The sequence below is a fragment of the Macaca nemestrina genome, chromosome 1 (genome assembly GCF_043159975.1).
Source record: "Macaca nemestrina isolate mMacNem1 chromosome 1, mMacNem.hap1, whole genome shotgun sequence".
NCBI lineage: Eukaryota > Metazoa > Chordata > Mammalia > Primates > Cercopithecidae > Macaca > Macaca nemestrina.
Genome location: NC_092125.1, coordinates 42,608,804 through 42,624,163, shown reverse-complemented (window position 1 = coordinate 42,624,163; position 15,360 = coordinate 42,608,804). Strand labels below are relative to the sequence as shown.

Below are 15,360 nucleotides of genomic sequence, written 5' to 3'. Positions count from 1 at the left end.
AGTACCTCTCAGATAGGACACCATTTAAAATCCAGTATGTTTAGAAGGGCAAACCCATAAAACTAGTATGTGAGACAATATAGTATCATGGTTAGAGGCAAGCTCTGAGGTCAGACCACCTTTCACACCTGGGCTGTGCCACTCACTAGCTATGTGATCTAGGCAATTAATTCATCTTTCTGTGCCTCAGTCTCCTCATCTGTAAAATGAGGATAATAGTACTCTCCTGGAGGGTTTTTGTGAGGTCTCAATGAAATCTGTAAAGTGCTTAGATGAACATTATCCTGCTTTGTATGTGTTAGCAATTACTATTTTCATTTGCATACATTTCCATGTTGTGTTGATGCATATTGTATTGAAAGCTGATACCGAGTCACAGAGAAATTGTTTTGTTGGGAAACTGGAAGGAGATACTTTGAACACAAGAGGCACTGTTAAGGGACAGCCTGTGTCACAGCTGGTAGCGTAAAGTCGCTGGGTGCCTGCGGGTGGATAGGGAAGCATATATAAGAGACAGTAAGGGAGATGGGCCTCCTTCTAGTCCTAACCAGTATACTCAGTAACTGATAGAATGTATCAGCTAGGACTATGAACAAGTAATGTGATGTACACCTGCAAATTAACTTTGAATTCAGTACTTGCTTAACTTTCTCTGTGTCTCATAATTCCATGCCTTGTCATTTTCAGATAATGCTAGGTCTCTGAGCCATCACACTTGAGGAGCTATGGGGAAATGTAGAGTGTTTTACCTTGCTGAATGTCCTTCCTTCTTTTCTTTAGATTACATGAAGCAGATGACATTTGAAGCCCAAGCCTTTTTAGAAGCTGTGCAATTCTTCCGACAGGAGAAAGGTCACTATGGTTCCTGGGAAATGATCACTGGGGATGAAATCCAGGTAACATGGGGCTCAAAATTTTGGATTCTCTCTATGTTTGAGTATTTGGTTGATAGGAAGTCAGGGTCATTTTGTTAAACAATCAAACAAAAAAGTTGCAAGTATGGAAGATGTGGTTCCACAGGCCATCTCTCTCATGTCTGGAAGCATTGGTCAGGAAACTACCAGGCACCCACTGCAAAGACCACCAGACTGGGCATGAAATGGGGCAGCCAGAAACATGGCAACTACAGTGGAAAGAGCTTCCCTCACTGTTTTCTATGAAAATAATTACTCTTTCAGATGACCTCGTGCTTCCAGACTAGAATCAAGTGTGAGTAGCGAGCAGTAGTGCAAAGTGCATGACAGGGCTTTAGCTAGGGTCAGCATACTTGGACTTAAGTCATGCCAACTTATTTAACCTCTTTTAGTCTCAGATTACTCCTCTGGAAAAAATAAGAATAGTAATGTTTACCTTGCCTTGTGAAGTGCAGTTGGAGAAGTATTTGGCAAGCAGCTGTCTTTATTGAATTATATGTAAATGAAGTAATGAAAAAAATTCAAAAAGCATTAGACAGTTTTCCATATATTGCATTTATCTTTTCTAGTTTTCTGTGCCTTGCAGTACATTGTAATTTCTCATGATCCTGACTAGATGCCAGTCATGGCCTAAGCACTTCAGTGGGTTTGGTACCAGGGACAGTGTTATAAATCTCCAAAAGAAACTGCTTTGTGATGTGACCCCCGCCTCCATGGTGACACCAGTCACATGGCTGCTTCAGCCAAGAACAGGAGGCTGGGTATGGGCATATTTACATAAAGTAACATGGTATTTCAGAATGCTATTTTTTTTTTTTGAGAGGAGTCTCGCTCTGTCGCCTAGGCTGGAGTACAGTGGCGCAATCTCGGCTTATTGCAACATCCGCCTCCTGAGTTCAAGCAATTCTTCTGCCTCAGCCTCCCGAGTAGCTGGGACTATAGATGCATGCCACCACTCCAGCTAATTTTTGTATTTTTAGTAGAGACGGGGTTTTACCATATTGGTCAGGTTGGTCTCGAACTCCTGACCTCATGATTCACCTGCCTCAGGCTCCCAAAGTGCTGGGATTATAGGCGTGAGCCACCGCGCCCAGCCCCACTAATTTTTTTTTTCCCACATCTCCTAGGGTACCTCTTTTGGGAGCTAGTGAAATTCATTATTAGAGAACAATATTTGGAGGATGCCGAGTGGTGCCTTGACTCTGTGTGGTCATTAAACATCTAATGCTAAAAACTCATGAGGGAGCTCTTCTTTGTTGTTTCACCATATAAGAACATGTGTTTACCATTAGAATCTTCTCTTTCTCCCTCTTTTTTTTTTCTTTCTGGTAGATTCTAAACTCATCTATTTCCCAACCTGAGACTTGCGTCTTCCAGAATTTTAAACAAGTCTTGAGTTTTGATATTTTGGGGAAGCACAGCCATTCATAAGTCTGAGAGAACCAAATAGTTGTGTACTTATGCCATAAAGAAAAACAAAAGTGTCAGAAGGGGAAGCTGAAGCATTTGACACTGGCTGGCCTGCCATGTAAGCCAACATAGTTAATAGATAGATGAGTAGTCAAATGCATTTGTGTGATACTTGATAATGTTTGAAACCTAATGGTGTTTGTCTTGCCAATCTTATGAGATGGGTAGGGCAGTTATTATTATTATTTCAATTTTGTAAATGTGAAAACTGAGGGAAGCATATAACAGCGAAGTGACTTACCTAGTCTCATTCATTCAACTACTATTTACTGAGCGCTGACTCTATGCCAGGCAATGTGCTGGGGGCTAGTGACCCAAAGATAGACAAGACAGAATGGTCCTGGCCCTGTGGAGCTGATAGTTTCAGGGATATACGCTAAGTGGACAAATGGTAAAGGCAATGATGGCTTCTGCTCCTGGCCCAGTGAAAGACCAACACCAACCATGGGAATATACTAAGTTACACATTTATTTTTCAATAGCTCCTTGAGTTCAGCTATGCCACTTGCTTCATTTTTTTCTTTCACTTGAAAATGTATGTGAACTTACATTCCTCCATGATGCCATTGAAAATAGGTATTTAGGCCAGGTGCAATGAATGGCTCACGCCTGTAATCCCAGCACTTTGGGAGGCCGAGGCAGGCAGATCACAAGGCCAGGAGTTCAAGACCAGCCTGGCTGACACAGTGAAACCCTGTCTCTATTAAAAATACAAAAAAATTAGCTAGGTGTGGTGGCAGATGCCTGTAATCCCAGTTACTTGGGAGGCTGAGGCAAGGAGAATTGCTTAAACCTGGGAGGCAGAGGTTGCAGTGAGCTGAGATCGTGCCACTGCACTCCAGCCTGGGTGACAGTGTAAGACTCCATCTCAAAAAAAAAAAAAAAAAGGGAAAAAAAAGAATATAGGTATTTAATAAATCCTTTCTGGGAGTTGAGCTTGAGTTTGTTTTGGCTTTCGGCTGATTATGTGCTAAGTGGTATAAGTTGGAAGAGACAGAAATGACTCATCCCTTGCCATCATGGTGAGGCAAGACACACATAGAAAGCATGCAGAAGACAAGGCACATATGTGTGTGGGTATATGTATATGAGTCTCTATATAGATGGAGATTGTAAAGCATTTGTGCAAGTGGTCATAGTAAGCTCCTAGTTTTGCAGGATAAAAAACATTTTAAATGGGAAAGTGAAACAAAACAAAACAAAAAAGCAGAAAAGAGATCAGAAATCACTGGAGTTATCAAGTGTCCCAGTAAGAAGTTTCACAGGGGCTGGGTGTGGTGGCTCATACCTGTAATCTCAGCACTTTGGAAGGCCAAGGTGGGAAGACTGCTTGAATCCGGGAGTTCAAGATTAGCCTGGGCAACATAGCAAGACCCTATCTCTTCAAAAAGTTTTCTAAAAGTTAGCTGGGAGCGGTGGTATGTGCAGGTAGTCCCAGCTACTTGGGAAACCAAAACAGTAGGATCATTTGAGCCCATGAGTTCAAGGATGCAGTGAGCTGTCATTTGTGCCACTGCACTGGGCAACAGAGTGAGACCCTGTCTCAAAAAAAAAAAAAAAAAAAAGTGGTTTTGCTCCTCCCAGAATTTAAGTGTTTTGGTAAAATGACAGACTCATAACATGTGAATGCTGGAGGAGCATTTCAGGATTATTTGTCCAGCAACCTCCAGGTGAGAGAAAGAACATTCAGAACAGTTGGCTGAAGTCAGAAAGCTAGTCTGCTACAGAAATGCATTTTAAACCAGCTTGGAGAAGCTGGTAAAAGGAAATGGCCTCTAAAGCTTACTGTGTGGGGCCAGGTAAGGATTACGGTTCACCACAGACTCTAAGACTTGGTGCATAACAGTAAAGCAGTGTCTACCCTAAGACTCATAGAAAAAAGAAGCCAGGGGGCCAGAGAAGCTAGCAAGTGGTTAAAGAAAATGGCATAGCATAAGTGAGTTTGAGAAAATGACATCTTTTGTTTAAAGCGCTGGGTTTATTTGCATTTTTTCTTCCTGACTGCTAAGACCTTAATCATAACCCTGTCCTGAACCCCTCTACCCTAGGGGCCTGCATTCAGACTCTCAGCCTTGTTCCATTACCTTCGTAGTAATGACTCACACAGCAAGTATGGAAGGCCCTCATGGCGATGGTTGTTTTAGGCAAGTGTCCAGGCAGAGCAACTATCTCAGAATAACTTGCCTGGCAGACTGTTAAGGTGAAAATATTTGTATGCCAGTAAAAACATCAACATATATTCTACTTGTCAATATAAATATATCAAATGAGATCATGAGGGAAAGGGCTTTGCAACTGTAAAGTATCTCTAGCTATGTTATATATTTATTATTTGCTTTTAAAATACCAAGATAGGCTAGAGAACAGCTCATAATTCCCACAGAACAGTTTCAAGACAAAAAAAAAAAAAAAAAAACTACCCACATTTTTTAGGCCTTATCCATATGCTCCAGAGTTGTCTTTTGCTGAAAGATCTTAAGTGTGACTCCTTTTGAGTGGATTCTTTCACCCACGGCCACTCAGTAACACAAGGGGCCTGAGCCAGCAGCCTGATGAGACTGCGGGGCCTGCTTCAGGAAGGAGGGTGGCCTCTCCGGACCTCACACCTCCCTGACAGCTCAGCATCTGAAAGGAGGCACTGTGGTGGGACCTTCAAGGGGTGATCCCAGGTTTGTTAGTTTTGATCAACCTAGTGACATGCTTAGTTTCTTATAGGAGTGATAGAATTTTTAAATCTCCAAGTCCTAGCAGTTAAGTATACAAAACACTCCCCTTGCCACCACCCCCCATTTAAAAAAAAAAAAAATTAAAGTGGTATTTTTAGGTCACTTATGTTAAAATTCAGTGGATACTGTTCTGAGGGGAGGAGCTAGGGAATTCCTTCATGACTACAATTTATTTATTAGACTAGCTACTTTCTCTAGAAAAGCCCAGGGGCTTAGGACTCTGCTCGTGGAAGGCAGACCATGGTAGGGAATGCCAGAGTGGGCTCTGGGGAGGTGACAGGCAGCACTCAATCAGGGCAGGGTGGGGCTGAAAGTTGGAGGATGAGGATGGTTGTTGGGATGAGATGCACTTGAACTTCAGCACCCACAGGCTCTGCTGCCCTGTGGCCATTTCCTGAGCCCCACTCCCCCACTGTATTAGTCCGTTTTCATGCTGGTGATAAAGACATACCCAAGACAGGGTAATTTATAAAGAAAAAGAGGTTTAATGGACTCTGAGTTCCACATTGCTGGTGAGGCCTCACAGTCGTGGCAGAAGGTGAAAAGCACGTCTTACATGGCAGCAGACAAGAGAGAATGAGAGCCAAATGAAAGGGGAAACCCCTTGTAAAATCACCAGATCTTGTGAGACTTATTCACTACCACTAGAACATTACGGGGAAACTGCCCCTAGGATTCAATTATCTCCCACCAAGTCCCCCCCAACACATGGGAATTATAGGAGCTACAATCCAAGATGAGATTTAGGTGGGGACACAGCCAAACCATATCATCCCTCCCCCCCCCACTTGTAACCCACTTCCACCCCCTCTTTTTCCTCCCAGACATATTTCCTTTAATTCCTTAAGTTGTAAAATAAAACCAAATTTCTTGGAACATTGTGTGGGAAAGACAAGAAAACTATAAGCCCACCCAAATGGAACATTATTTTTCTTTGGCCTTTATATATAACATTTTCATATTTTCAAACCCGTTTCACACTTATGCTAAAATTCTAACCAATCTCTGCAAAAGGATGAATTAGGACAATTCTTATGACCCTTGAGTTTCATAATGTCAACCCAGTGATTTTAAATTCTGGCATTGGTCTCCCTTCCTCTTGGCTCACTTTTCACATACCACACTTTGGGGAGATGTGTTCCAAACAAGAACTTATCCCATTGAGCAGGGTGGGCTGGTGGATCTATTAGGTTGGTGCAAAAGTAATTGTGGTTCTTGCCATTACTTTCAATAATTGTTGGACCTGCTAATTTCCATGGAGTTTTGTGCATGTTAGGTGCCTCTTAAATGCCACAGAAAATGGTGATTCATCTTTCGACTGCCCCCAGAGAATGGCAAAGAAAGGTCAAAAACATCCCCACCAGTGAATTACCAGGGCTAGTGGAAACTCTGTCCCCACCATAACCTTCGTCACCCCAGGCAGATCCACTTGGCAGATGACAGGAGCCCCACTTGCTGCCCTGAGCTGAGCACCTCTCCCAGCAACCCACAGGCACAGTGGGACTGGACAGCTCGTCCACCTCCACCCTGAGAGTGTTTCTATTTGGTTCATTGAAAGCGTTACACCCTGCCGCGACGGAGCCCTGATTAAAGGCAAGATCAAATGAGCTCATGGGCATTTCCACTAGCATGAGGCTGACCAGTGACCTCAGAGCAAATCTTCCTTAATTCCCAAAGCATAATTTGAATTTTTATGAGAAGTGAAAGGAGGAGGTCAGTTATTTTGGACAAACATTATTTCAAACTCAGAACAGATGCTTCAAGTGATTCCCTACTTTTCTGCCTCCTGCCTCCCTTCCTAAAATTATGCTTCCCTTTTTGTAAATCTTAGTGTGCAGCCTGTGAATGCAAGCTGAGCTGTGGGCCTCGAAAGACTCACCGTGAAAGTGAATGTGAACAGCAAAGCTGCTGCAATTCAGGGGCAGGGGTAAAGAAGGAAGGGTCAGTAGCATGAGTGGTTGTGTAGAATACTGCTCAGATTCACCGGAAATAGTTTAATTGAGCCAAGAAAAATTTTAGGAGCGATGTGGGAACACGCTTTTTAAAAACACTTGAAAAATTTAGACACTCCTTCCCATATTCTTCTTTTATTTTTTCCTTTTTTTTTGTTTCAGTCCCCATTATCTCACACTCCTCCTATAAATGTTCCAAATATTTGATTGTTCCAAAATATTGGTTATTCCCTTCTTTTTCCTGTTTCAAACTGTATCCAGCCTTATTAAAGATGCTTTTTGTAAGCAATCATAGTATATTAGGCAAGCCATGAGCAGATAATTGCTAATAGTATACAACAACTTCCAAACTCTCTTCTTCAATCAGAAGAAAACAGCTTCTCTGATCAGAAATCAGGGTATAAAACCCAGCGAAATCTTCATTTGCTTAGATTCTCGTTTGCAGTAAGGGTTGACATTTCACCTGTAGCATGTTTTTTAACAACTTTTCACGAGCCAATCTAGACTTTCAGGAGATGAAATGAAAATGGCAAAATCATCAGTCTGGAGATCCACACTCTAAAAAGGGAACTGCTGTTCTTTTGAGAGATGCCCTCTCAATAGGGGTCACTGGAAGGTCCAGATGGCCCCTGACTGCTAACTAATTTTACGCATCAGGTCCCAATAGGTCTCTGGGTTTAAGGAAGTTGAGACCATACTAAAGGCAGAGAGGGCGAAGAGGAAATAATGAATTTTAGTTTTCCCACACCATAAGGTGTTTGTGCCAAGGTAGCTATGTGTGTCAACACCAGGAATCCCCCACCTGGGAGCCAAGAGGAAGTTTCTCAAAACTGGAAGAAAAGGTGTTTCCCCACATCAATCCAGCTTTGGAGACATTCTATTAGTGACATATGCCCCTTTCCCCCCAAAAATGAAATGTTCTGTGTGATAATAACATAGCTTTAAGAAAAGTAAGACAACGTTCTACATTTTTATAAAGCTCCATTTAAAAAAATAGTATTTCCAATTGGACGGTCACCAGAAGTACACAGTTACCAAAAATGCACACTTCCCCTGGCATCTCCAGCATTGTCAGCTTTTTGTGCGTGGTCTGTTCTGGCATCTCCATTTTCTGCAGGATTATTTCCCTCCTTGCCGGTGCCAGCCTTTCCCTTTTTCCCTTTTGCATACCTTCTCTTCCTTCTTAGTAGGGGCCTTTTGGAGCTTGGGTTCTGGCTGTGGAGAAGCAGGTCTAACAGACAACCTTGCCAATCTTCTCTGTGGCTTATCCTTCAATGTGGCTGTATCTCCTAGAGCATCCCCTCAGCCTTTCTCCAGTGCTGGACGAAGACACTGCATGGTGGGATGCAGTGATACCTGGGCTCTGGTCGGTCCAGGCGTCATTCTCGCTTCTTCAAACTGCTCTTCCCTTCTTTTGCTAAACATTAAAGAGGATGACAATGGGGCTCAGGGGACAGTGGGGACAAAGAGGATGAAGATACTTTAATACTTTGATCATGAAGAGGCTAAGGAGGAATGATAGTCCCAGGGGACACAGACTAAGACTCAAGCCACCAAAGCCAAGCCTAGCATTTCCTTCACGATTTTGCTGAAGATGTCCTTATCCATTATTGAAATCTTTCATTTTACTGTATGCCCTAAGTTCTTCTAGTTTGAAGATGTGAAGTTTGAATTTGGGGAATTTGTTATTTACGTTGGGAAAACAAGGTGAGAATATCAGCAGACGTTACTATTCCTTGCAGATGTTTAAGAATGTTCAGCCTCTAAGATTGTCTTAGTTGAGATTTCTGTGGCCTCTGTAGTAGGTTAAGCTATTAACCTATTATAGTATTATTAAACTATTAACCTGCTAACCTGGACCAGAGTTATCTGGTCCAGGCAGGGACAGCCAATCAGGACATCTTCAGTTGGCCTGCTGCTCAGATGTAGCCATCACCGACTGACCAACTCTGGGCTGTCTTCTGCCGTGCAGATCCTGAGTAACCTGGTGATGGAGGAGCTCCTGCCCACTCTTCAGACAGACCTGCTGCCTAAGATGAAGGGGAAGAAGAATGACAGAAAGAGGACGTGGCTTGGTGTAAGCAATGGTTTTGCTCCACAACTGAGCTACTCAAAATGGGAACATTCCCTTCACTTTTCTCTTAGGGCATTTGTTGTTGTTGTTTGATATTTCCTTCCCTGGGTGTAGAAACGCCTACCTGCAACCTGCTCAGTCTCACTTACATGAAGACTAATCCAAACAGACTCCAACTCTGAAAGAATAATGACAATGTGTGTGCAGTTCTGTTTATGTTATGATGGTCTGTGATGAAGGCTCCTCCCTCCGCTTGACTCCATCAGCACTTACACATGACAGAGCCCTGATTTATGTGTTATTCCCTGTTGCAGCTCCTCGAGGAGGCCTACACCCTGGTTCAGAATCAAGTTTCAGAAGGATTAAGTGCCTTGAAGGAGGAATGCAGAGCTCTGACAAAGGGCCTGGAAGGAACGATCCGTTCCGACATGGATCAGATTGTGAACTCAAAGAACTATTTAATTGGAAAGATCAAAGGTCAGTGGAGATAATCCATGGTCTTACTAATTAAATAAACTGTACACACAGGGATCCACCACATAGCAGGAATGCATGGTTTCAGAGGACAATTAAACTTAAGAAATCGGGTGGTGGTGATCACAGCTGCAACAGGAGCATGCTGGAGGTCCTACTGGGGGCCTCGGCCTCCCTGTGGCAGCTTCATGGACACAAGGCAGAGGAAAGTTTGTTTCTTGCCTTTGGCAGTGCCTGTGTATTCTGATACTGCCTGCACCCCCAACCCCCATTGTAGCACCCCTGGCACTGAGTTAGACTGGCTTCTGCTCTGCCTCCTCTCTGCTGTAAGCTCTCAAAGAGCAGAGCCATGTCACCCTGGTTTACTCAAGTACACCCAGGGCCTGGTGTCATGCCTGGCATATATAGACTCAGCAAATATTCAAATCAATTAATACATGGATTTTCCTCTAACATGAAAGCCTAAAATTTTGGCTTAGAGTCATACCCAGTCACCCTACAAACCCAATAAATGTGGGTTTGTAGCCCCAACTCCAATATTAGCCAGTCCATGCATACTTGGGGAGGTCACTCAACTTCTCTTTAGCTCAGTGTCCTCCTCTGAAATTAGGAGGACCCACAGGAGTGGTGTTGGCAAACTGAAGCCCTTGAGCCATATTGCGCCACCACCTGTTTTTGTAAATCATGTTTTCTTGGCACACAGCCAGGCACATTCACTTATGTATTGTCTGTGGCTGCTTTTGTGCTACAACAGCAGAAGTGAAGAGTTGGAACTGAGACCTTACGGACCACAAAGGCACAAATATTTACTATTTGGTCCTTTACAGAAAACAGTTTGCCTATTGCCATACAAGAGGCCTTAGACGGCCTCTAAGGAATCCTACAGAATGAAATTCTATGGTTCTCCATTCTATCTGGGGCCTCTATAACCCAACAAACACGCCATACCTAGTGACCTAGTGTCACTTCAGAGGAGAAGCTTGCAGGCTCATCTGTGATTGTTTATCAACAGTCTTGCTAGAGAGTTCTCAGATTATTCACTCACTCACTCATTCATTCATTAGAAACTATTCACTATGTGCTTTCCAAGCGAGACAATGGAGTTTTAGCGTGACTGAGGAACACGCTATTCCTGTGCTCAAGAGGCTCAGAGTCTCGGGGCTGTCTGCTTTGTGGATTATCCTCTGCGGTTCAGGCCCCCTTTCCACTGCAGCCCAGCTTACTTCAGGGTTCTTAGCACAGGTCCTGCTGAGAGGAGGTTTGAGGAGGCACAGCTCCAGCACAGGTGTGTGTCTGTGTATCTCTGTGTGTCTATTTACGCCATCCTTTCCAAAGCCAGCTCTACATTAACTTCAGAGTATTTGATGTTTTCTACTATCTGTGTCTCTTATTCCTCCATTAGCACAACTAATCTAGAGTTGACTATATATTGAAATACTTTGTACTACTTAAAACTACCAATGCTCAACTTCTGTGCCAAAATTTCTGCTATCTGGTGCTAAGCTGGGCTTAACCATGGCCATTCTCATGGCTGAAACTAAATCATCGTCCTTTGCCTAAATCTCTGTGGCTCCAGTGTATCTACTTATGATGGAAAAAGATTTTGCCCTGAATTAGTATATTTCCTAAAAGAAGCCATAAAAGGAAGTAATGATCAAGTCTTTTTAAAATGGAATATCAGTGTTATAGCTCTTTTAGAATTTGTCTAGCAGGCTTTCCAGTTTTTTTCCAGAAAGCCTCAAAAATAAAAAATAAATGAATAAAATGAAATATCAGAAACACATTTTAACCAGGCATCCAGTGCTCCACCTTTAAAACAAGGAAGTGCGCTTTAGGCTGCATTAATAAAGGGCTTTGTATTTCTAAAAAAAAACCTGGGGAGTATTAAATGGTGATCTCTCTATTTCCTCCCATATGATTCTTGGGAGTAAAGCCCCAGAGCTTTAGTTCTGCTGCACAATTATTTATGCATTCAATAAGCATTTATTCTACTTCTGCTGAGTACAATGGCTGGAATGATTCAAAGAAGACAACGTGATTTTACAAGGAGAGGAGGATACAAAGCATGTCATAGATGCTGAGACAGAAGGAAAAACATGTTCCTACCAGAGGCAGAACAAAGAGCACAGTGGTTCCCAATACGAGCATAGATCCCATTTCAACCTCAAGAAGCTACGTGGGCACCTCATAATGAGAGCACAGGTCTAGTGTCGGGGGACTGGAAAAAACGGTAATGCCAACAGGTACAATGAGAGTTAACAGTTTCTGAGTCCTTCCAAGGGGCCACTTCCAGAGTTGTAAGCACTCATAATATAGTAAACTCATTTAATCCTCACCATAATTACTTTTATGATCTCCATTTTACAGATGATAATAGTGAGGTAGAAATTCGGTAATTTGCTGAGATTCCAGAGCTAGTTGTAGTAGAGGCGGGCTCCAAATCCAGGCCCTCTGGCCCTCACCTTTCAGGCATCATCCCTCTGTTCAGCTCCTTCCTTCACTTCAGTAAGGCTTATGAATTAATGTATCAAACACATATGCATCACAGCAGCATCTCTGCATGCTTGAAAAATAGCAGCGCATACACAAATGGGACATGGAACTTCTCCAGCCCGTGAGGAAACACCTGCAGACCCCAGCTCAGGAAGCTGTGTGGGAGTTCCAGGACGTTCCGGTGAAATTTGAACTGGGCCTTGAAGAGAGGAGTAGGATGTTTACGAACAGAGGTAAAGGAAGGAAGGCAAGGTAAAGGACATTGAATAAAAGTGCAGAGAGGGGGTGGGAGCACACTGTGGTAAGTAGGCATAGAGGGAGAGTGGGCAGAGAGGAATGTTCCCTCCCACAGCCCTCCTGTGCCTATCTTGGCCCCACCCAGCAGGTGAAATCTGCCATCTGCTGCTAGATCTTTATTGCATATTACCCATGTTCAGCATTGTTCTGAAATTTCAATTAGATGCTTTTCAAATACTTCCTCTCTTTAAAGTTAATTAACTAATAATTAATTTATTCTCCTGACAAACAGTTTTATACTTCAGTGTCAAGCAAGTCATTTTTAGAAGACTCATAGATTGTGTTATATTTGGATCATACAATTGAAAGCATTTTTTCTTAATAATTCTATGACCTGTGTAATATTTTACATCCCAAATATTTATGAGTGATTTGTAATATTAATAGTATTAGTCATTTTGGATTCTCAGAATAAGAGGCCGTGATCTGGTCCTGCACCACTCTGTGAAATGTTTCTGCCAGTTGAAATAAGAATGAAGCCATTCATCTCACTGCAAGCAAATTCCCAAGAAGAACTTAAGAAAGACACTTGAATGTTAGCCCTGCTCCTGCAAATTAGGGCGTGATGTTTGTCCAGTCATCGAACATCTCCAGGCCTCATTTTTTTCATCTGTAAAGTGGAGAGATTGGATACCAGCTCCACTTGTGCTTCTGTTTTCAGTTCTGTGATTCTATGACAAGGCTTTGTGACCTGCCTCGATCCACAGAGCTAGCCTTCCGGTCCACGGAGCGAGCTCAGGCTTCTTCCAGCTCTGGCCTCCTTCACTCCATTGCGGCTTCCTAGCTGATCCTGAGAATTACCTCTGCTCTGAAAACAATGCAGGTTTCCATGTCCTACCCAGACTGGACCAGGAGCTTCACTGTGCTCTCCCTCTTCTAAATCAAAAAGCAGTACTTTCCTCTGGAGAGTGGAATTATAGTGACATTTTTTCATTCCTCTTCATGATCAGAATGTACTCTACATTTTTGTCACTAAACAAGTCATCTTGGTCAGAAAAACCTATTGTGATTTTGTTTTGTCTTGTTTTAATCAGGGATAGGGACAGGAGGTAGGGTGGCAAACTGAATGGAATTTGGTTCCATTGGCCCAAGAAAAGAATGTACTGGAGTTCTTAAAAAGTATTTTGGTGGGGAGAGGGGGATGGAATTATATTGAGTGATTAACTCCTAGAGAAATGAATTAAAGCAATAAATTATGTTTTTAGAAGACACACTGTGCATATTTAATGATGGTGATTGACAGTAGATAGGTGGATCACCAGCCTTTTCTTCTTTATATGAAGAGTTGCATGTTCAGAGGGATCAAGCAGAAAATGCATTTTGTCCCAGGGCAGAGGGAAGCTTGGGGAGTGGATAGGTTTGTTCCAGTTCTCAAATGGTCCAGTGATTTTCCTTTCTTGTGACCACGAGCACCGGGCTCATTGTGTTAGTCTATCATGGCCACTTGAGCTTGCCTTGCCTGTTAAATGGCTCCGTGGGGCACCATTCAGCTCTGGTCTGGCTCCAGTGCCCACAAACCCAGTTTTGCCATATGTCACAGAATTTTTTGGCTATTTCCTACCTCAGCGATGGTGGCCCAGCCGGCGGAGAAAAGCTGTGTGGAGAGTGTGCAGCCATTCCTGGCGTCCATCCTGGAGGAGCTCATGGGACCAGTGAGCTCGGGATTCAGTGAAGTACGTGCACTCTTTGAGAAAGAGGTGGATGAACTCAGCCAGAACTTCCAGAACACCAAAGACAGTGTCCAGCTGAAGGAGGTAGGATACAGAGCTGAGGAGCTGGGTGTGAATGGTCTGCCTGGCTGCGTTTTCCATGGGGCTTTATCTGCCATTTCTCCCTCCCTTCCTCCCTTCTTTCCTTCCTTCCGTTCTTCTGCCCTTCCCTCCATTCATCCAGCCTTTCTTCTGTTCATTCAGACCCCCCATTCGTCCATCTATTCATCCATCCATCTGATAGTTTTATTGATGGTTTTCAAGTTAGAAAAATAATAACCTGTTTGTACAAGTGAAACAACATACTCAAATATATATAAAGGCAAACTTAATCACCATCACTGATACCCACTAATCCTAGTCCACCCCAGTCTCCTAGGCTACCCCCATTCCCAACTCCCTGAATTAACTAATAGAAATAGCTTGGTATATATTTTTGCTATAGTTTTTCTTTATTCATACAAGTATATATCCTCATTTGTAGAACATTGTTGGTTTGTTTTAAAAAATATACCCTCATGATATGAAACTTGATTTAAAAAAAAAACTTCAGCCAAATTAAATCTAAAGGAGTTTAATTGAGCAACAAACCATTTGCAAATCATTAGCCTCTAGAATCCCAACAGATTCACAGAGACACTCCAGGGGTGCCTCATGGTCAGAACAGATTTATAGACAAAAAAGGTCAAGTGACATACAGGAATTGGAAGGGAGGTACAGAAACAGTGAGATTGGTTACAGCATGGCCTTATTTGAATGCAGTTTGAACATTCAGCAGTCTATGAGTGGTTGAAGTATGGCCCCTGGGATTGGCCAACACTCAGCTATTGTTACTACTGAGTTAGGTTTTCAATTTTGTCTGACTAATAAGCTAGGTTACAGTTCATCCACAGGGATTCAAATATATAAGTAAGGAGTCCTTCTTAGGCCATAGTTAGTTTGCATTAATAATTCCCCCCTTTTGCAAAGGATATGAACAGACACTTCTCAAAAGAAAACATTTATGCAGCCAACAGACACATGAAATAATGCTCATCATCACTGTTCATCAGAGAAATGCAAATCAAAACCACAGTGAGATACCATCTCATGCCAGTTAGAATGGTAATCATTAAAAAGTTAGGAAACAACAGCTACTGGAGGGGATGTGGAGAAATAGGAATGCTTTTACACTCTTGGTGGGAGTGTACATTAGTTCAACCATTGTGGAAGACAGTGTGGTGATTCCTCAAGGATCTACAACTAGAAATA

General features: G+C 42.7%; 1 protein-coding gene and 1 non-coding gene across 4 annotated transcripts in view; both read left to right on the top strand.

Moving 5' to 3' along the window:
* The window catches only part of NIBAN1 (niban apoptosis regulator 1), a 173,609-nt gene that overhangs the window by 133,715 nt on the left and 24,534 nt on the right, over positions 1–15,360 (top strand). For all 3 annotated transcript variants that reach the window (XM_024793704.2, XM_024793703.2, XM_071077084.1), the window contains exons 6-9: positions 781–896; positions 9,035–9,139; positions 9,451–9,613; positions 13,967–14,154. In XM_024793704.2, coding sequence (XP_024649472.2) covers positions 781–896; positions 9,035–9,139; positions 9,451–9,613; positions 13,967–14,154 — 572 coding nt within the window. The remainder of the gene's footprint in view (positions 1–780; positions 897–9,034; positions 9,140–9,450; positions 9,614–13,966; positions 14,155–15,360) is intronic.
* Positions 11,289–11,351, top strand: LOC112427270 (U7 small nuclear RNA). Its single transcript, XR_003018776.2, has one exon. It is a non-coding gene; the product is annotated as a U7 small nuclear RNA (small nuclear RNA).